The sequence below is a fragment of the Mustela erminea genome, chromosome 14 (genome assembly GCF_009829155.1).
Source record: "Mustela erminea isolate mMusErm1 chromosome 14, mMusErm1.Pri, whole genome shotgun sequence".
Classification (NCBI taxonomy): domain Eukaryota; kingdom Metazoa; phylum Chordata; class Mammalia; order Carnivora; family Mustelidae; genus Mustela; species Mustela erminea.
In genome coordinates, this window is record NC_045627.1 from 17,142,651 (window position 1) to 17,163,816 (window position 21,166).

General features: G+C 41.0%; 2 protein-coding genes across 3 annotated transcripts in view; both read right to left on the reverse strand.

Annotated features, from left to right (window-relative positions):
* LIPM (lipase family member M) overlaps positions 1-7,663 on the reverse strand; it is a 32,086-nt gene extending 24,423 nt beyond the window's left edge. Inside the window, exon 1 of the mRNA XM_032313376.1 lies at positions 7,647-7,663. Coding sequence (XP_032169267.1) covers positions 7,647-7,663 — 17 coding nt within the window. The remainder of the gene's footprint in view (positions 1-7,646) is intronic.
* A 1,825-nt stretch (positions 7,664-9,488) lies between these two features.
* The window catches only part of LIPN (lipase family member N), a 30,131-nt gene continuing 18,453 nt past the window's right edge, over positions 9,489-21,166 (reverse strand). The window contains exon 10 of one of the 2 annotated variants that reach the window (XM_032313381.1): positions 9,489-9,692. In XM_032313381.1, coding sequence (XP_032169272.1) covers positions 9,687-9,692 — 6 coding nt within the window. In that variant the 3' untranslated portion in view covers positions 9,489-9,686. Of the gene's footprint in view, positions 9,693-16,156; positions 17,499-21,166 lie in introns of those variants that run through there. The other variant, XM_032313380.1, reaches the window with a different exon arrangement.

The following is a 21,166-nucleotide window of genomic DNA, read 5'->3' on the forward strand; positions in this document are numbered from 1 at the left end:
TTGTGTTTATCTCCATATTTCTATATAGCTTTGAAATTTTCTGTCAGGGGCACCTGGGTGGCTCAGTAGGTTAAGTGAACCACTCTTGGTTTCAGCTCAGGTCATGGTCTCAGGGTCATGGGGTCAAGCCCCATGTGGGGCTTGGAGCCTGCTTCGGATTCTCCCTCTCTTCCCCTCCCTCTGCTCCCCCCCCAAAAAAAAACAAAGAAAAGAAAAAACAAAGGAACTTTGTCATATAAAAAGGCCTTTTCATTTCAATATTTTAAATTTGTTTCTTTTGATTTCACTACCGCAAAAAGCCACATTGTAGGTATCAAGATATAACGATGTACCAACCATTCTTTATAGACGACTAACTTCCTTCCACTTGTAATATTTATTTATTACAAACAATACCATACCTTCATATCTACATATAGTGTACACATATGAGAGTATTTTTATGGGGTGGATTTAAGGTGGGGAATACGAGCTCAAAGGTTATGCAGTTTCTACATTTTCAGAGCTACTGCTAAATTTCCCCCAAAGGACTGACCCAGGGCAAGTTCTGCTAATAGGGTGTGAGCATGATTATTCCTCCCCATCCTCCTTCATCAGTTCCACATTCCATAAATCTTTTTAGTTTTGCCAATCTGATGGGATCAATATGATACTTTAATTTTTCTTTGTGTTCTACTGAGTTATGACTGACTTGGACAATTTTCCTGTGCTCTGGCTCTTTGATTTTTCTTTACGAATCGCTCTTTCAAAATATTAGCCTATTTTCTCTGCCTTTTGAAAATGATTTGTTGGGTTTTCCATTTTTTTATGAATATTGACCTTTAGTTTTTACATGTATTACAAATATTTTTTCTTTTTCCTCTTTTATAAAATTTTGATTATGGTGCCTTTCTTTAGCTCCTTTTTCATTTTACATAAATGTTAACATGTTACTGCTCCTTTTTCATTTTACAGAAATGTTAACATGTTACAGAATTAAGACTCTTGAGGGTTTTATTTTGGGCTTCCAGGTTTCCTGATTTTTTTTCCCCCAAGATAAATTTTCTTTACTCCGAGGTTACATAAATATATTTTGTATATTTACCAATATTTTCCCATTTAGAACTCCAGACCATTTGAAATCTATTTTTTTAAGGGGCATCTGGGCTGCACAGTCGGTTAAATGTCTGCCTTCAGCTCAGGTCATGATCTTGGGCTCCCTGGTTCTTGGGAAGCCTGTTTTTCCCTTTGCCTTCACCCTACTCTTGTGCTCTTTCTCTCTCTCTCAAATAAATAAATAAATAAAATCTTTAAAAAATTATTTTTCAATACGGGTGGGTATTGAATCTGAATTTTTAAAATATAAGCAGTTATTTAATTTTACAACTATAACTTATCCTTTAGTCTTTTCTGATTCCACTGCGGTGAATGACACCTTTACTTTTTCATCTTCTGTTATAAGTTCCAGAAGCCCCAGAAAGCGTACATGATTTTCCTAGAGAAACGCTTCTCAACCGGGAACAATGTTGTTTCCGGGGAACTTTCTGACCTTATCTGGAGACAATTTTCGGTGGTCACTACTAGGGGAGGTGCTACTGACACCTAGTGGTAGAGTCCAGGAATGCCGCTAAACATGCCGCAAGGCAGGAGGCAGTCCCCAGCAAAGAATTTGCCCATTCGCATCATTGCAGCATATGAATATAGGTCTCAGAAAAGAAATTCTACTTGGAAAAGATATATGAACATGCATTACAATCAGTATTTAAAATTGCTGGTTTTGGGGGGCGCCTGGGTGTCTCAGTCGGATAAGCATCTGCCCTGGGCTCAGGCCATGATCTCAGGGTACTGGGATTGAGCCCCGCATGGGGCTCCCTGTTCAGTGGGGATCCTGCTTCTTCCTTTCCCTCTGCTCCTCCCCCTGGTTGTGCTCTTTCTCTCTTTCTTTCTCAAATAAATAAATAAATAATCTTTAAAAAAATAAAATTGCTGGCTTTTTGTAACTGTCGATAAATCCTCCAAAAGTAGTTTTGCTTATGAGCTAATAATTACCATGATGTAGCACCTGTTTTCAAGGTGAGAAAGAATGTGACTCTTGGCACTGACATTCTATGAGATGTTCCTTATGCTCCACCACTGAAGCATTTTATTCTCACCAGCTCTCGAACACATCATCTGTTCCCCTGGATGACACACGCACAGACTAATGTGTGCTCTTTCCAAAGTACTGGCTTTGATTAGACCAGGCGGGGCTGAAGTTTTCCCAGCTGACTTTACCTCCCATATTCGTGGAAATTAGACTGAGAATCATCTAATAGCTGATGCTGACTTCAGTTTCCACCCTAGGCTGGCTGAAGCAGGATCTCCAGGTTTGGGATCCAGGGATTTATATTTTTACCACCCCCCAGATGGTTCTGGGGATGAGCTGGGTTTGGGAGGGGGGTCGCTGCTGGGCTGTACTCACAGACCGCCTGCCCGCAGGGAGAGTCACCCATCGCTGTGGGGCAAATTCTTCCAGAGTAACTCTGACCTCGGAAGGGAATTTAATCCCGAGGGTAAACTACAACTGGAGCTTTTAGGGTTAAAGTTATCCTTGTGTTCATCAGCATCAAAAAAATATAGTAAAAAGATGATTCATAATAACTACAACCTCTCTGAGATTTTAAAATATATCAGGGAAAACCATGGGGGTTGAAGAAACAAACATGCGGGTTACTCATTTTTATGGCTGTTAATGACAGCTTGTGTTGGTTCCGTTTGCTTTCATCTCAAAGGGGATTTAAACATTAATTATCATAAATCTGGGTTGCATTTAATAAACAAATATAGCTAAGCCTAGATAGTAAGATCACACAGATTTGGTGTGCGCGATGCCAAGAAAGTGCTGGGAGTCACCTACTGCCGCCCATGGAGGCGGTTCTCAAATAGTCTGATAAAAGGACAGAGAAATTTTGCTTCCAGGGTCACACAATCCTAGATAAAAGAGGTCTGAGAATATCCCCAAAGGGCTTGAACTTCCAAGATGGCTTCAATGAGACCATTGAACTTGGCAGTTAGAAAGCAACAGCAGACGGTTGTCTTGAAGACTTTAGACTTTAGATTCCAATTCTTCTAGCTTTTAAGAGATCCATTATATGTAATATTAAGATGGTTTCCTGGAGAGCATGTCAAGGAAGGAAGACAAATTTGAAGTGAATAATTGACAAAAATTCAGTATATGTTTGCAAATCATGAAGGAAGATATTTGTGATGAAAGAATTAGTTTAAAAAGTAAGTCCGAGTCCTAGCTAAACATAGTTCCCCTCTGTGTGTGTGTAGGGGCGGGGGAGCATTTTGGCAAAAGAAAGTGAAGGGCAGGGGGTACCTCGGTGGCTTAGATGGTTAAGAGTCTGCCTTTGGATCAGGTCATGATCTCCAGGTCCTGGGATTCGGCCCCATGTTGGGCTCCCAGCTCAGCAGGGAGTCTGCTTCTCACTCTCCCTTGTGCTCTGTCTCTCTCTATCAAATGAATAAAGAAAATCTTTAAAAAAAAAAAAAAAAGAAAAGTGAGGGGCAGAATCCAGAGCATGTCTGAGGACCCTGTAAACCCCAGGGGCCAGGTAATTGATGTCCATCAATTGATATCCACCTGTCATCCTAGTGATAAAGTCTGGCTGATGATTGCATAGTGTTGCAAAGGAGGGGTATTTTTTCCCATGCATATTACCCACAGGAAAAATTAGGGGACCCAAGTAGCTCTGGTCTGAGCACTGACTTCTCTCCTTCTGAAGCCATGTCCAGAGTGCATGCATTCTGGGGTAAGGGGTCTGGGCTAGTGATTGCAGGTTTATGGTCTTTAGAGAACAGCAATCAGGAAAAAGGAGGGTCTTAGGACTTTCACATCTGTTATTAAGTCAGCAGGCAAATAAGTGTGAGTATTGAACTTAAACTACCTAAAACTGTGAACACATTTATACAGGTAAATAAAGCTAGCAGTCATCAGATGTAGGATTCAACCACTTGAGAATGCAGATAAGTAATTTAGGAGCTATCCAAATCAGTGCCTTTGTCCCCAGCTGTATTTTTTCCCCCTAATCAGGAAAAATCTCTACTTTGTTTTGTCATAAGGCCTGAAGTTCCACTGATAAAAAGGACCTTGGTTAGTGAGGCATTCTAGGGAAGTGGCGGGAGCACTGGAGTGGGAGTCGGGGTCTGGGGTCCCTGGAGAAGCTAGTTTTGCGACCCTGGGGGATTCACTTCCCCCATCTAGACCCTGGAATCTATACAATTTCGTTGAAACCAGATCAGTAGTTCTCAAAGTATTTTGTTAAGTCTGGGTTCTGTAGAAGGGCTGCAAGAACTCTGCCAAGGGAGGCATTCAATTCTGTTTTCGAACGTAATTTTACTCATTTAAATAACTTTTCTTCCCAGGTAATCGCAAATGTCTATTTGCATATCAAAGTTCACATAAATAGCCATATATTCATTAAGTTATGCTAGAATGTCCTATGCTATCTTATACAATTGAAGAGAATTGAGGTTGTTTGAAACCATTTAATGGTTTAACAACAATTATGACTTTAAATACTTTCGTGTGCAGATGTTATCATATCACTTAACTCAACATAAAGCCAATACTGAGTCCCTGGACTAATGTGGCTTTTAAAAACTCCTAATTCTGAGGATCATCAAGATAACTTTATCTTTACCACTTCATAATGGCAGAAGGTCATAAAAGTGAATTTTATCTGATAAATTTAGACTAAACATCTACTATTCATTGATTTTACATGTGTCCGAGCCTTAGGTCCTATTTTTTTGTTTGAAAAGATTTTTTTTTTGTCCTAAAACTGTTTGAACATCAAGGGGGAGATGGTTTGTATAATCTCTCCTTTGACATTTAAAATTTTTTTATTTTAAAATATATTTTATTTCTTATTTTTTTACTTTTTTTGAGGTGGGGAGGGAAAGGAGCAGAGGGAGCGAGAGAATCACCACCAGACACCATGCCCATTGTGGAGCCTGACGTGGGGCTCGATCTCCAACCCTGAGATCCTGACCTGAACCGAAATCAAGAGTCAGACACTTAACCGATGGAGCCAGCCAGGAGCCCCCAAGTTGATGTTTTAAAAGTGATCACATTTATAGGAATACACATATTGAGGCTGACGAAGACCTAGAAGATCAGCTATTATTTTATAGATAAAAAGGCCCAGAAGAAGGAAACAATTTGCCCAAATATTTTGCATGACAAGGGCACTGCAGAATGCAAAGTGAGAGGAGGAGGAGAGAGGAAGTAAGGTAGAGACAGCTCCCTCTGTCACTTCACTGGGATTCAGGGGACGTCCTGGCCACATCCACCGGGACGCTTGAAGAGATTTAGATAGGAAGTGTCTCTGGATTCAGAAGTTTGTTCTCCTTCCTATGAATTCTTGCTTGGGGAGTCTGCCCATGTCCAGAACATAGTAGCCTACCTCGCCCTGTCACTAATGTTGACATAGATCATTTCTAGAAGATTCTCCCCAAGGGTTCCTGCCTTGAAACGTTGAATTGATTGTCTATAATATGGCCGGTATAGCTCATCAACAGGGAATATGAAGCCTCTCCTTCCTCACATCAATAAACACCAAACAAATAAAACAAACATCAACAACAAATCCAGAAACTACAATCTTAAAACAAGGTCCTTAAAAATATAGAAAAAAAATTTTATTCCTGCTTTTTCAAACCCACAATATGCCTCCTGAATGATAGAACAACTGAGGAACATGAAAGACTAGAAGTATCATTGAGTCTCTTTAAAAAATTTTTTCCTAAGGCCATTTTTTTAAAGGGTAAGCATGGGAATGTGTGGGTTCAGTTATGGAACCTGGAAATCCCAACTGAAACCTCAAGGACACCTAGCAAGGAATCCCATCTACCAGAAGCATCAGGAATGGTGGAATCTGACAGCCCTGGGTTCAAATCCCAGCTCTGCTCTCACCAGCCGTGCACCCTCGGCCATATTCTGATTTTCCCTTTTCTTATGTATAAATGAATAGTAACACCTTCCCTGCAGCATTATAGTAAAGCCTAAAATACATACACACACACACACACACACACACACACACACACACACACACACGTGAGGTGCACAGCAGTAAGCCTGGCATCTAGAAGCTTCTTAATATGTCATTGGTATTTATTGCCATTCTTATCACGAGACTGAATACCAATTTGTAGGCTTGATGCAGAGAAAACCAAAAAGAAATCAGATTACTCGTACATTTTTTGCCTCACATTTCAGTTAAAATACATAAGGAGCCCGAAGCAGGTGACCCTGACTGTGGACCACAGTCTCTAGGATGTCGGGTTTGTGAGGCTGGGGCAGAGTTGCCTGATCCCCGCCCCATGCTGGGTGGCTCTGGCCACCTCTGGCTTTGCCACAACATCACTAGGCAAGGGGGATATCTGGAAGTTCTGCCTCTAACAACCTGCGTAGACAGCTGAGGCAGAAACTGACTTTGCAGCTTTACAATCTGATCATCTGTGTTGATTATAATGCACAGGTCTCTTTATGTCTGAGAGGATAGGCTGCGACTTTTCTGATAAAGGCCAAGACTTTGGAAAGACCTTGGAAGGAGCTTCCCAATGAGCCATAATGAGGGCTGTCCACCTGCTACACCTTTCTGCAACCAGAAAGCACTGACCCGAGAAGTATTTATAAATTCATCTAAATACCGTAGGGGGAAAAAAAAAACCTCTCACCTATTTTTTTGTCCTCTTTAGGAATTACTCCATTTCCAGAACATCTCTTTCTGCCCTTTTTCTTTCTCCAACACAAGGTCAAGAGGAAGGCAAGCATGTACTCTCATTTAACACATAAAATAGGAAGAAAGGAGATGCTTCTCACTCTTTTCCCCAAAAAGGTCACTACTTATTTCCCTTTCTTTTATTCACTCAAACTTGCAATTAATTCCAGAATTAAATATATTTTTGAAAGATTTATTTATTTGAGAGAGAGAGAGGGAGCACAAGCGGGGAGAGGGAAGGACAGAAGACCAAGTAGACTCCACTCCCAGCTCGGAGCCAGACATGAGGTTCCAGCTCACAATCCTGAGATCATGACCTGAGCCAAAACCAAGAGTTGGATGCTCAACTGATTGAGCTGCCCAGGTGCCCCCACAATGAGATATTCTTCATTCAGAAATTTATTTCTAGGACCCATCAGTGACAAACAGAAATAGCATTAAATAGCCAGGTGAGGGAAATGTAACCAGAAAATCTAGTTCAATCTCACAGCAGAGTACTACTCAGTCATTACAGATCTATTGCAGCAAGATAGTAACATGTTCACCATATGTCTCAATAGGGAAGATAAAAGCTAGTAAATAATATTTACTGAATAAAAATAAGACCAGAAAGAAATCTATCAAAATGTGAACCAAGTAGCTTTTGTTGGTGAGAATTTTGGTTATATATTATTTTCTTTGTTAGGATGGTAAGGACTTTGGTTGTTTATTATTTTCTTTGTTAGTGTCTATTTTCTAAAACGTCTATAATAAACAGATTTTTACTTTTACAGTTGAGCAAAAACAAAATAATTTTATTTGTTTGCTATTTAATTTAAGAGACTATTTCCAAGCCGATTTTAATCCAAAGAAAGGCAGTGCAGTTTGGGAGCAGAAAGAACCAGAGGGATGGCCTACCTCAGGGCAGGGTTCATTTGCTGAAGGAGGGCTGATTCCGGAATGCTGTCGTCCAGCTTGAGGACTGAAGCAGGAGAGGAAGCCGGACACTGGTCACATGCAGCTTCCCCTGTCATCTAACAACCAGCTTCACTGCCTCAGGCCCCAGTTCTTCCGCAGCTGCTCTAATCTATGGCTACCTTTTTCCCCCACGGAACCAATGGAGCTCCTTAGGCACTGTTTCCCCAAGCATGGGCTAGATTCCCCTGGGACTATGGGAGATTTCAGCTGCTGCATAGGCTGCTAAATCATTCAGAGGAGTTAAATAACACAGAATCACAGGATGGGAAAGTCAGTTCCTATTGCCACTGTAACAAACGACCACAGAAGTTATGGTTTAAAGTCATGTACATTTATTCTCTTATGGTTCTGAAAGCCAAGGTCAAGGTCAGGGAGCTGAGATCAAGGTGCTGGTTGGGCTGCATTCTTTCTGAAGACTTCTGGAGAGAATCTGCTTCCTTATGGTTCCCAGCTTCGAGGGGCTGCCTTCAGTTCTCGGCTCCAAGTACATCATACCATTTCTGGGTGTTCCAAGGTGTATTTCCTTTCTCTGACTTTGACCTTCTACTTGCCTCCTTGTCATAAGAACCCTTGTGCTTCCATTGGGTCCACCCAGATAACCCCGAATAAAATTCTTACCTCCAGTTTCCTAACGTAATGACACGTGCAAAGTCTCTTTTGCCAAAGAAGGTAACACGTTCGCAGGCTTGTGGGATTAGGACACGGACATCTTTGGGGGGCCATTAAACATCCTATCAAATTTCTTTCAACCTTCTGGGTTGAAATTTCTTTCAACCTTCTGGGACATAGGGCTGGCTCAGTCAGTAGAGCATGCAGCTCTAGGTCTCGGGGTTGTAAGTCCAAGCCCCGCATTGGGTGTTGGCATTATTTAAAAATAAAACCTTAAGAAAATGTCTTTTCTTTCAACCTTCTGAATGTTGCAAGGTGAGAGTCTAACTTTGGTTTATGTCTTTGTTTCTAGCCATTGCTCATCTCCCTGGCAAAGAGTGCATTTAACAAGAAAAGAAGTTTTTAAACTCTAGTGCCCTGACAAGTCATGGCATCTGTTTTGTCACCAATTATGTTTTGTGCTGTTATTATGTCTCTGGTGATTTTCAAGTTTTGGCAAATTATACCTCTCCTTCCATTTATAGTAGCTGCAGGAAGTTTCTTACTTTCTTTCTTTCTTTTGATTTTATTTATTTATTTGAGAGACAGAGAGAGAGCACAAGCAGGGGCAGTGGGAGACGGAGAAGCAGGCTTCCTGCTGAGCAGGGAGCCCCATGTGGGACTCCATCCCAGGACCCCGGGATCATGACCTGAACCGAAGCAGACGCTTAACTGACTGAGCCACCCAGGCACGCCAGTAGGAAGTTTCTTTTTTAAAAAAAATTACAAGAATTGATTCTGAGACTTCTGAATAAGCAGTATTATGGATGGCATGCGGATATAGCAAACATTGTGAATGAGAAATGGGAATGACAAAAGCTTGAGAAGTATTGCCTTGGGTAGAACACCACTCTACTTAAAATTGGGGAAGAGTTTGGACATTCAGGGATGACTCAGCTCTTTGCTTAGCTCTGTACGAGCCCTCCCTTGAGGAATGTGATGTAACTTCCTTTCTGCTTCTGGGCTTCTGGCTGGCTTAGACCGCGGAGCCCACAACTCTTAATCTCAGGGTTGTGAGTTCGAGCCCCACCTTCAGTGTGAGGATTACTTAAAAATAAAAATCTCAAAAAAAAACAAACCCAATTTCCATTCTGTGTCTTTGACAATATGTTCCCTACATTCTCTATAGAGGATGGGTCAACAAGATTGGGAGATAGACCTTCTTCTTCATTCAGAAAGAATGCAAATCAGCAATGGGGTATGGTTTATTGGGCATGGGCTATGGTCAAATCTCCTTGCAAGTCTTGCTGAGCGCTGAAGGTTAGTTCCTGTGCTCATGTGGTTCTCTGTCTGGTGGCTGATGACAGATAAGGACAATTTAGACAGAAAGAGCTAGGCCTGTAGGAAAAGGAACCAGAAGGTGCTTTAGAGTTCAAATAATCCAATCCTTTCAGCTTGGAGGTAGAGGGGAAAGGGTAAGGATGGAGGAGATGGCAACGGAAGGCTCAAGGAACTTTTTATGGTGAAGACAGTTTTCCCTCAGGGACTTTACCAGGGATTTTCCCAAGAAGATATTGGGGTGGGAACTTTATCATTTTTTCCCTGCTGGCAACCCCAGTACCACGAGCATCTCCTGAGTACCGACCACTTGCCAGATTGTCTCAGTGATAAGGCGATACAAAGCTAGACTTTAATTTTCTCTCTGTTAAAATCACTTCTTAGATTATTGGTCTTCTCTTAATAAAAGATGATAAAATGGTTTTTGTTTACCTTTTATGTAATCTGCCTCAGAAGCAAATATTCTGCGTCTTTTTAAATACTTCCTATACTTCACGTTGTCTTTATCAGATCTTTGATTACTTAGAATAACTAAGTTTTTTTCAATATGAAAAGAGCTAAGCGGTTTTTTGTTTGTTTGTTTTTTGCAACTAGAACTTCTAACTATATTTGCCTTTTGAAACCTTAAACTGTTGGAAATAAGGGTATGTAGTACACCAATGCCTAAAATTCCATTTAAAGAACCCACAGTATTAAACAATGTTTATAATATTTGCATTTTTCTAATTTTCTATCATATTCGTGTACTTTTTAGTAATATAAATCATATTATCTTACTAGAATATTGAAACCTATGTAGTTCCCATATATCCCTGTGGCAAATATCGCTGCATAGGTAGTTAATAGTTTTTCCTTTCTTCCATTCCAGTCCTGATTTTTTGGCCTCTGTCTTCTGTGTTTGGAGCTTCGTTGCCCTACATGGCTAATGAGGTGTTTTGATAGAGTCCAGGACCAGGTGTTTTTACCTATAGCAGTTTCCAGAGATCTTTCTTTGGGGAGGGGTATGGTGTCAGGGCAAGGAGGTCATTTGCTAGTGTTTATCATTTTAAAAAAATATGGAACCGTTTATGAATTCGTGAGGCATTCTCCCCGCAAGGGGTCATGCTAATCTTCTACTGTTCCAACTCTAGTGTATGTGCTGCCCAAGTAAGCACTTAAAATGCTTGCTTATTTTGATGAAACTGAAGGGCACACAGTATTCCAAAAAAGTTAACTTTTTCCCCCGGCTCAGTTGAAGGGTTTGGTTAAGGAAGCAATTTGCACACAGATTAAAAATGATAAAAACAAAACAACAAAAACTAACAAATAAGCAGAAACAGAAACAGACCTGTAAATACAGAGTACAAGCCGAGAGGTTGTCAGAGGGGAGGGGTGAAAAGATGGGCAAAAGGCGTGAAACAGAGTGGGAGACACGGGCTTCTCGTGATGGAATGAACAGGTCCTGGGAATAAGAGACACAGCTCGGGGAACAGAGGGCCTACAATACCCTTAGATGGTAACAGATGGGAGCTACTCTTGTGAGCATAGCATGAGGCATAAGCATAAGGCTAGGCTATCAAGTTACTATGTTGATACCTGACACTGATGTAGAATTATGTGTCAACTAGGTTTCAATGAAGAAAATTTTTCAGTGGCAAACAAAGGTAGGAGTTACTGAGTTACTGAGGAGTTACTGAAAAGCAAAGTATTGGTGCCTTTATACTTCACTGAAAGTGTTAATGATGGCACAATATTATTGTCATGTTTCTTTTCATTTGGACTGGCTCTGTGGGGCTGCGATGATGCTGATGGAGATGTTGAGATCAGAGCCCCTCTCACATCGTGGTACTGGCTGGGGGAGTATTTCATAACCACCAAGGTGTGAGTACCAGGAATCTGTTTTCACTGGACCCCCAAAGCACTTCTTAACTTCTAAAATGGAATGAGAACCACACGGAGATTTTGCAATCTCTCGGTATCAGATGACGATAAGAGTGAAGTCAGTGGAAATGCGGAGAAACATTTCCCCTCAGTGGAAATGCGGAGAAACATTTCCCCTCAGGGCCATACGTACTGCAAGTGTCTGCACAGAATTCAGCGTCGGGTGGGACTAGCAATTAATTCAAATTGACGAACCCAGGTTGAGTGTTTTCTGCAATCAAGTCACCTTGCTTAGTACTGGAAAGTTAAATGGTAAAGCCCCAAACTTGGAAACAACCCAGAAATTCCTCAGAGTGAGAAGTACCAGCTCAGTGGGTAAATAGTTAAATTATAGTGGGGCCACACCCTGGATATTTCTCAGCATTAACAAGGAGCAAATGCGATACACTTTAACAGTTAACAGTTTGGATGGCTCTCAAGCGAGCGAAACAAGCCACTATCAAAAGGTCACATATCGCAAGATTCCGTTTACACAAAGTTAAGGAGATGTAGAGCAGATTAGAGGTTGTGCAGATTAAGTTCAAGGAGGGCTGGGGAGGGGTGGGTGTGGTTGTTAACTATGCTGGGAAAGCTGGAGGGAAATTTTTGTGGTGATGGGCCATTCTGTATCTTAATTGTGGTTGTCTTACACAATCTACACCCCGTGATAACACAGATCTCACACACACACATGCACACACGGGAGGGAGGGCATAGCAAGGTCTGAATAAGGTCTGTGGATTATACCAAGGTCAACTTCATGGTTTTGAGAGCATGCTATAGTCATGTAAGATATTATCTTTGGGGGAACAATGAAAAGTACGTGGGACCTTTCTGTACTATTTTTGCAATTTCACAGCCATCTATATTATCTCAAAATAAAGATTTTAAAAAGTTAAAATATTTTTAAGATTTTAAGAAACACCTAGCTCCTTTTTTCAAGCTACATTGGTTAGGGAGATAGACTAAAGAGATAATTCAGGAGATGATAAAAAGTGATTTAGAAGAAGTATTAATTTGGGGGCGTGCGGTTCAAGGAAATCTTTTCAGAAATGGTGGTGTTTGAGCCAGACCTTGGAAGGTGTGGATGAGCTTTGCATAGAAGTACTACGGGGAAGTGGTCAGATCTGACCAAGGCCCTGGGTGGTCAGATAACTTCCTTGATCTTGGATTAATGAGTCTTGAAAAGCCATTATTTTAGTCCAGTTTCACCTCTCTGAAACTAATTATACCTCCTCAAAGAAATTCACCAAACACTTTATATGTGGCATAGAGTTGTACTAGAAGTTAATGTTATTATTTTCCTTGTTCTATACAAAATATTAATGGGATATTCAGGCTTGAGAAAGTACAGTTCCCCAGTGAGTCTGTTAGTTTCCTGCTTTGTGTAAATGTAAGGGTAAGAAAAAAAAAAGGAGAAACATTGTCAAATTTGTGATAACTTTCTATTACAAAGTCTATAACCAAGTTCAGCATCAGTGGATTGCTAGATTCTATGCTTCCTTGGAAGTGATTCTGGTATTTCAGACAAAGTGATGAAAAATGTGTTATAATTGACCTGACTAGCTATTTTCTACTCATCCAAATTTTTTTTTATGCAGCCTATTGAGATCTAACTGACATAAAACATTGTGTAAGTTTAAGATACACAATGTGATGATTTGATACACTTAGGTATTGTGAAATGTTTACCACAAACAAGATTAGCACATCCTTCATCTCACACAATTACTCTTTTGTTGTTATGGTGAGAACACTAAAGCTCTCATAGCAACCTTTAAACACACAATACAAGATTGTTAACTATAGTCACCATGCTGGAATAGAGCCCTAGGACTTGCCATCTGAGCTAAAAGTTTGTGCCCTTTGCCACATCTCTTCATTTCCCCCTCACCAAACCCCCCACCCTGCAACCACCATTCTACTCTGTTTCTTATGAAAATAATTGAGATGATGCAATGCTTTTCTTTCTCTAACTTTTCTCACTGAACATAATGCCCTCAAGGTCCATCTGTGTTGTCGTAAATAGCAGGATTTCCTTCTTTATGGCTGAGTATTATTTTACTCTGTGTGTGTGTGTGTGTGTGTGTGTGTGTGTGTGTGTGTGTATCATTCATTCATTCATCCGTCAATGGGCCCGTAGTTTGTTTCTATATTTTGGCTGTTGTGAATACATTTTTTAAAAAGATTTTATTTATTTACTTGACAGATAGAGAGATCACAAGTAGGCAGAGAGGCAGGCAGAGAGAGAGGGGGAAGCATGCTACTTGCTGAGCAGAGAGCCCCATGCGGGGTTTGATTCTAGGACCCTGAGATCATGACCCAAGCCGAAGCCAGAGGCTTAACCTACTGAGCCACCCAGACACCCCTGTTGTGAATAATTTGACAATGAACATGGAAGCACATATATCTTCTTGAGACAGTGATTTTCATTCCTTTGGATATATACCCCAAAGTAGGATTGCTGGGTCATAGAGCAGTTCTGTTTTCTCATCTCATTTTTATGGTTAGAGTTTATAAAAAATACAACAACCTCCTTATCCCCCAAAACCCCAAGGCATTTTCTCATCTCTTGCCTTAATTTTCCAAGTAATTGTGGTCTAGGGTAGTACAAACATGATTTTCTCTATGGTGTCACAATGACATTTATATACCGTTTGGGCCCATTTATATAGATACATACTATTAGATATCCGGGATTAAAATCATGACTCCTTCACTTGTGCAATCTGAGGAAAAGTTGGCTTTTATATCTCATTATTCTCTGTGTCTCATGTGACCATAGTTCTATCCCATAGGCTTTTAAGTTTTAAATGAGGGATTTCTTATAAAACTCCTAGCAAAAAAATGAACTATTATTCAGACCTATCATAGTCAATGTATTTGCTACCATATACAGAGCAAAAAAGCTAAAAAAAGTAGTGGTATTGGTAAAAGGTGTTCTTTCCTTCTGTACTTCATAGCTTGTTGATTTAAAGCAGAAAAGTTTAGGGTATTTAAAACACATTTTTTCTTGCAATGCAATGCACAAAACAGAGAAAGTGCACACATTGCAAAGGTATAGATTGATAATTTTGTTTAAAAGACTTTTTAAATTTGTCCGAAGGAGAGAGCACACATGAGAAGGGGGAGCCGCCGAGGGGGAAAAGCAGGCTCAGCAGGGAGCCTGATGTGGGACTCGGTCCTGGACCTGAACCCAAGGCAGATGCTTAACCAACTGAGCCACCCAGGCGCCCCGCCTCTATGATATTCTTTACAGCAATGTGTGTAATTACAAAAGATCCTAATCCATCTGAATCTCTGTTGATTATGAATTTCCATGTAGTCGATAATAACGTTCCAAGTGAACTGACAGAGAAAGGCCTCCAAGATGTATTAAGTGATCAAAGTCAAATGTGAAGAAGTAGGTATAGTATGGTACATTTAGGTGACAAAAAAACAATGAGTTTTATGAATCTATTTGAAAATGTTCACTACAATCCATAGAAAGTCCTCAAAAACACTGTAAGAAGGAGTTGTCTTTGAAGGGGAGACTGTGGGGCCTGGAGCCAAGGCAGGGAGAGGGACATACTTTTTATTATATTCCCTATTTTCATCTTTTGAGTTTTGTGCCTGTCTGTGGTAGGACGGATTCTTTCCCATTTCTGCACTCCCATATCACAGCATTCTGGGTACACGTTCTTTGTCCTGTAGTTTGAGCCTCCTTCCCCCATAGGCGAGGCTGACTACCCCACCCCACTGGGGACAGGCTTGGCTGTGTGATTGGAGGCAGGGAAAAGTATGGGAGCAGTCGGGCGGCCAGCAGAGTTGTAAACACGCTGCTGTGATTTAGCTAGTCCTCTCCTGCTTTTGGGATCTACCCTGGGAAGAAAAGAGTCCCATTAGCTGCTCGTTCCAGAATGAACTGGCATGTGCAGCAGACCAGAACCCAACCCACAGGGTTGAGCGGGGTCCTGGTGATCCCAGTGCAAGGCAGAGCTGCCCCAGTCTCCCTGCAGGGCTGTGAGCACGAAAAAGGAATGTTCGCTGTTGGGAGCCAGTGGGCTCCTCATGACTGTTTGCCCCATAGTGTTATTATAGCAACAGCCGAGTTAGATAAATCTTCTTAGGAGCTCTCTCAACTGACCTCCACTTAACTAGATTCCTATAGGAACCAATGCCTCTTTTCTCTCTTGTAGGTATCTTAACTGATGCCCAATGCCTCTTAAATAGTCCAAACAAATAGGCTCATCTATTACGGTCACATCTTTCCCCTCCTTCCTGTTGAACTGTAAGCTTACTAAGAGTTAGATGTTTGTTCTCAGACTTACTTATGACTCTTCTATTTGTTATAGTTGTTATATTATTTAATGCATTTTGGTTAATTTGGTTAAATGTGACTTTGAAAGACTGTATTGTTTGTATAAAACCACATTTTCACTGGGTGTTATACGCAACTGATAAATTATTGAACACTACATCTTAAACTGATGATATACTATATGTTGGCTACTTGAATTTAAATTAAAAAAATAAAAGAGAAAACTACATTTCATTCTTCAGAAGAGTTCCATAAAACTCACTTAAAACTGATAAACTTGGATAGTCTAATCTTGGTAAATAAAAGTTATATAAATATGGATGGATTTGCACTTCAAATGGCTTCCCCAGTGTATTAAAATTATTATTCTTTTGAAAGACATTAAAATTAAGGTTATAAATGATGAGGTATGAATTATTTATTAAAGAATGATTATGTGGTATTTGACATCCAAAAGACCCTGATCCGACATGCAAATATTGGGGGGCTAACATACATTACTTTTTAAAAATTAACTGTGGGAGGTATGTTCATTCCTTGAGGAATGTAAACAGTTTTCCGTTAGTGACATCTTCACAGAGGGTAAAGAACTTTTCCAAGTTTCCACTGCTCAGGAATCCAGAAACGGACACAAAACTTCATGCTGCTCTTGGAACTCTGTACTAAATCCTAGAATCAACATCTGCATCATTTAGAGAATGAAATAGAGCAAGACTTGGAATATTCCTAGCGCCCCCCCCCCCCACCATAGGCTTTCTGGAAGCTGCTTTAAATGTCATTTGGGTACAAGCCATAGTATAAATCCCACTTTGACCACGAAGACACTGCTGGTGATCAGTTTAACTTATCTTTAGGGCAAGACGTGAGAGATTTATTTCTTATGTGTTGTAACTTCAGAACAAGCAGTAATTCAGCATATCCTACCTAGTCCTTCGTGGGAATACTTCCATTTTGTTAGTCTTTTCCAATGTGATGTTCTCTTTCCTACTGGATGTGGACCGGAGCTTATTTTCATGGCCTGTTTACAGATGGCCATCATGTCTCTGGCCCTAGTGGTGATTTCAAGCAAGTCATAAGATCACCGCCCTCCAAAATATATTCCCAAATGGCTGCCTTTGCAAAGTCTTTCCTTTTAAGAAATTGACTTTAATAAGGAAAGAAAAAGGCCTCTTTGAACTAGTCTCCCAAGGGCATATTTCGCACAAATGAAAAATGGGGCCTCCCCTGACTGAGGGGGGAAGGTGGGAGAATTTTTAAGCTAATGAGCAGCACAGTTGAAATAACTCCTAGCGGGGATGTCGGGTAAGGGAAACCCTTAGCAACAGCAAATGAGTTGAAGGACGCCAGAGGAGGCCTCCCTGCTGACCAGTCTCTTTCCCAAAGCCTACCCTGGGCTGGCAGGCAACTTTTAACCAAGAAGTAATTCCTTGCCATCAGGAGTATGACTTCATCAAGGCTATGATTTTACTATACACTCTCTGGGGAGCATCCAGGCCCCAGATGAAATCGAAGTGGTTCCAGTCAGGCAAGAGGTCGAAGTACTGGAGATTCCTGATTTGGGGGATTACCCTGGCCACATCCCGGAATGTCACAAGGACGTCATGGCCACCAGCCCACATAGCAGTAGGCACCTTCATGGCAGTCAAGTCATAGAGCGGGGGACGGCTCTACGGAAGAGAAAGAAAGAGCCTTTGTGAGAGAAATCTCCTCACAGCAACAGCTGGGTTCAGCTACTGGGCTCAGCATTGACTACAAGTGCAGCTCTGTCAGGCACCGAGGGAAGTAGAAAGAACGCCTGCAATGGTCTGTATCTTCAAGGAGTGTGAAGGAAGGATGCAAGAGAGGTCAACAGACATTTGCCTACAAAGTAGGGTATGTCAAATGCCACTAAACACTCCCCAAATACAATGGCAGTGAAGGTGAAGAAGACACAGCTTCTGGTTGGGAGCTTCTGAGGAAGAGGAATCATCTGAAATGACTCTGGAAGGACAGTTGGATTCTGTCACATAAGGATAAGGGTGAGAGGGCTTCCTAGCAGGTAGCAAGAACACGTACACCACGGTCAGAATGGCAAGCTGTCCAGAGAACCGCAGGACGAAACTGTGTGAGAGAATGCAGGAGGATAGAAGATCGGAGACAGATAGTCAAGGGCCAGCCTAAGGTATTTTGACATCTTTCAGAAGTTTGGGAGGATGAGGCAGGGTCATTTCTCAGAGTTCTGTCTGAGGGTAACTGTAAGGGCCATCGGTCTGAGATGCCTTGAGGAAGGAATAGGCTGGAGGTAGATTCTGGAACAATCTAGACATGCAGCAGGGATGGTCCAGAGAAGGGATAATTGAAACTATAGGTTAGAACTACATTCTCCAATAGAGAAAGGGAGAGAGGAGGAAGGCTGATCATTTGTGAATGGGGGCGATAGAAAGCAGCCAGTGGCGACGGAGGATGAGGGAAATAATCAGAAAGAGAAGGCAAAACTCAAGATCACCGCATTATGGAAGTCTGGGTTGGGGGAGTGAATGGCAAAGGTGCCGTGGGAGCTCACAGAACAGCACTGGAGCAGGCCACTGGATGTGGCAGTCAAAAGGCACAAGTGACTTTAAATACAGTAGCTGTAATAGAAAGATGAAGACCCAAACTCCAGCTCTGGGGTTCAGGAGTGAGTTTGGAAGAGGGGAAGAAATGGAGAAACTCAGCCCTTTCAAATATTAAAAAAAAAATGTTGATTAAAATGAGAGGGTTGGAATGATGAGTGATAGAATCCGTAGGTTGATGGAAGGCTTTTTTGTTTGTTTTTCATAAAGAACAGCAATTCATTTAAGAGTGTAATGGGAGGGGCGCCTGGGTGGCTCAGTGGGTTAAGCCTCTGCCTTTGGCTCAGGTCATGATCTCAGGGTCCTGGGATCGAGCCCCACATTGGGCTCTCTGCTCAGCAGGGAGCCTGCTTACCCATCTCTCTGTGCCTGCCGCTCTGCCTACTTGTGATCTCTGTCTGTCAAATAAATTAATAAAATCTTAAAAAAAAAAAAGAGTGTAATGGGAACCAGGAGGAACAGGAGATAAGAAGAGATGGGGCCAAGGGCATAGGCCCATAAACTTGGGAAATAAGTGGGTCTTCATTTTCTGAAAGAGGAAGGGAGAAGAGAAGGGGGCAGCGACATTTTAGGATGCATAAGAGGGACTTTAAGAAATTTCATTCATGCAACAAGTAGGTGTTAAGGGCCCAGGAAGTGCCAGGGCCTCTCCCAGGTGAGAAAACATCTGGTGAACAAAACAGAAGGAAATCTCTACCCTTGTGGAGCTTACACGGGTGAGTCTCCTTATTCTCGATAAAATGCGACAGGCTCAAAGACTGGCCTGGGAACTTAAGAAGACGGCAAAGTAATGAGGCTAGAATAGAATAAAAATTATCTTCAAGTGGCCTAAAATCATACTCAAAGCAAACAGGATCAGCCTGGACTCAGATGGAGCCAGTGAACCATGGAGAAAGTCTAAGGACACTGACCCTCCCACACACTTAAGTCAGTACGTTGTATCCTTCAGTCTTACAATTTTATTTGTCAATTTTGCCTCAATAAAGCTGAAAAAGAAAGAGCTTGACTAACAATGGTCTTAAGTGTATGGGTGACATTTTTATTTTATTTTCTTGTAAACGGAAACAATTTATAAATATAATACGCTCATTAAAAATAATGGAAGAGCGGCCCCTGCGTGGCTCAGTGAGTTAAAGCCTCTGCCTTAAAATCCCTCTGTCCTGGGATCGAGGCCCCCACATCGGGCTCTCTGCTCAGCGGGGAGCCTGCTTCCCCCTCTCTCTCTCTGTCTGCCTCTCTGCTTACTTGTGATCTCTGTCTGTCAAATAAATAAATAAAAATCTTTTTAAAAAATAGTGGAAGAAAAAAGAATTATGTCAAATCCAAATTGAGATTCTCCTTAATTCCTTCACATTCTCCCCGTTCAGTCTGCCTTTCTTCCCTCTCTGAAGGTAATTCTTTTCACATTTGTTGTGGCTGTTTTTTTTTTTTTTTAAATTTTGTTTTGTTTTTGTTTTTCTGTTTTTCTTTTTTCCCTGGACTTATTCTAAGCATTTGCAAATATATGCATCTGTGAATATATACAGTCTGAGGGGCAGGGGAAAACATCTGGGGGTAGTGGTAATTTCTATATCTAAATTATGGCATGGTTACCCAAATGAGTGTGTTTGCCAAAACTCACTGAATTGGAAAATTTGTGAATTTCATTGTATGTAAATTATACCTTAATCAAGCTTAAAAAATAATAAAAATATACATAGCTCTCTTAGTTGTCCTTAGGGCTAGTAGAATCATTTGTCCCACAATTCAATCCATTCACTAATGGAGAAATTGGCTGGTCTGATTGACTGTTTTGATGCTTAGAAACAACGTAATTGGTCCATATTTGCACTCATAAATTACCTTCAATACATCAGTCTGGGAAAACATTGGGAAAATTTAATTTAATGTGTTTGGTTCATATAGAGAAGCCCAGCTCTTGAATTTGAGAAAAGAAATGGTGGCAACAGGATTTATCACAGGAACAGAAGGCCTAAATGAGTCTACAAATTCTAGTGTGAAATATCAGATGGAAAAAAGAGGCTAAAGGGTGTCTGAGTGGCTTGGTTGGTTAAGCAACTGCCTTTGGATTAGGTCATGATCCCAGGGTCAGTGGGATCGAGTCCCACATCGGGGTTCCCCTGCTCTGCAGAGACCCTGCTTCTCTTTCTCTCTCTGCCTACTGGTTCCCCTGTTTGTGTTCTCTCTCTCTCTCTCTCTGTCAAGGAAATAAATGAGATCTTTTAATAAACAACAAAAACAAAAAGTGGCTAATAGCTCAACTCATCATGGGTGGATAATATTCTTTTAATTTTCATGTGGGATCCTATATTTTTTTCTGTTGATATCAAGAACCGGGTATTCCTTTTCTCTGTACACTTCCATAGATTTTTAAAAAACAATTTTCATTATTATACAGTCAACAAAATATATGTTAAAAACCACCTCCGTGGCACTGGCTACGTCTTGTGTAACCATACATGAAAAAGCAAGATTAAAACTTGTGTGAAAGCAGCGACACTGAGAAGACTAGGATAAATGCAGTAAAATATTAATACATCTTGTGTTCTGTGGGTGGAGGGATTATACATTATTTTAATTCCTTTGGACATGCCTCTTTTATTTCTATCCTATTTATTTTTAGATGTTCTGCAATGAACACATATTTAAATTAGTCACTTTTTAAAAAGCTCTGTCAATGGGAATGCCACCAATCATCAGGTTAGATTTTTTTCACTCTCCAATAATTTCTTATTATAATGTCT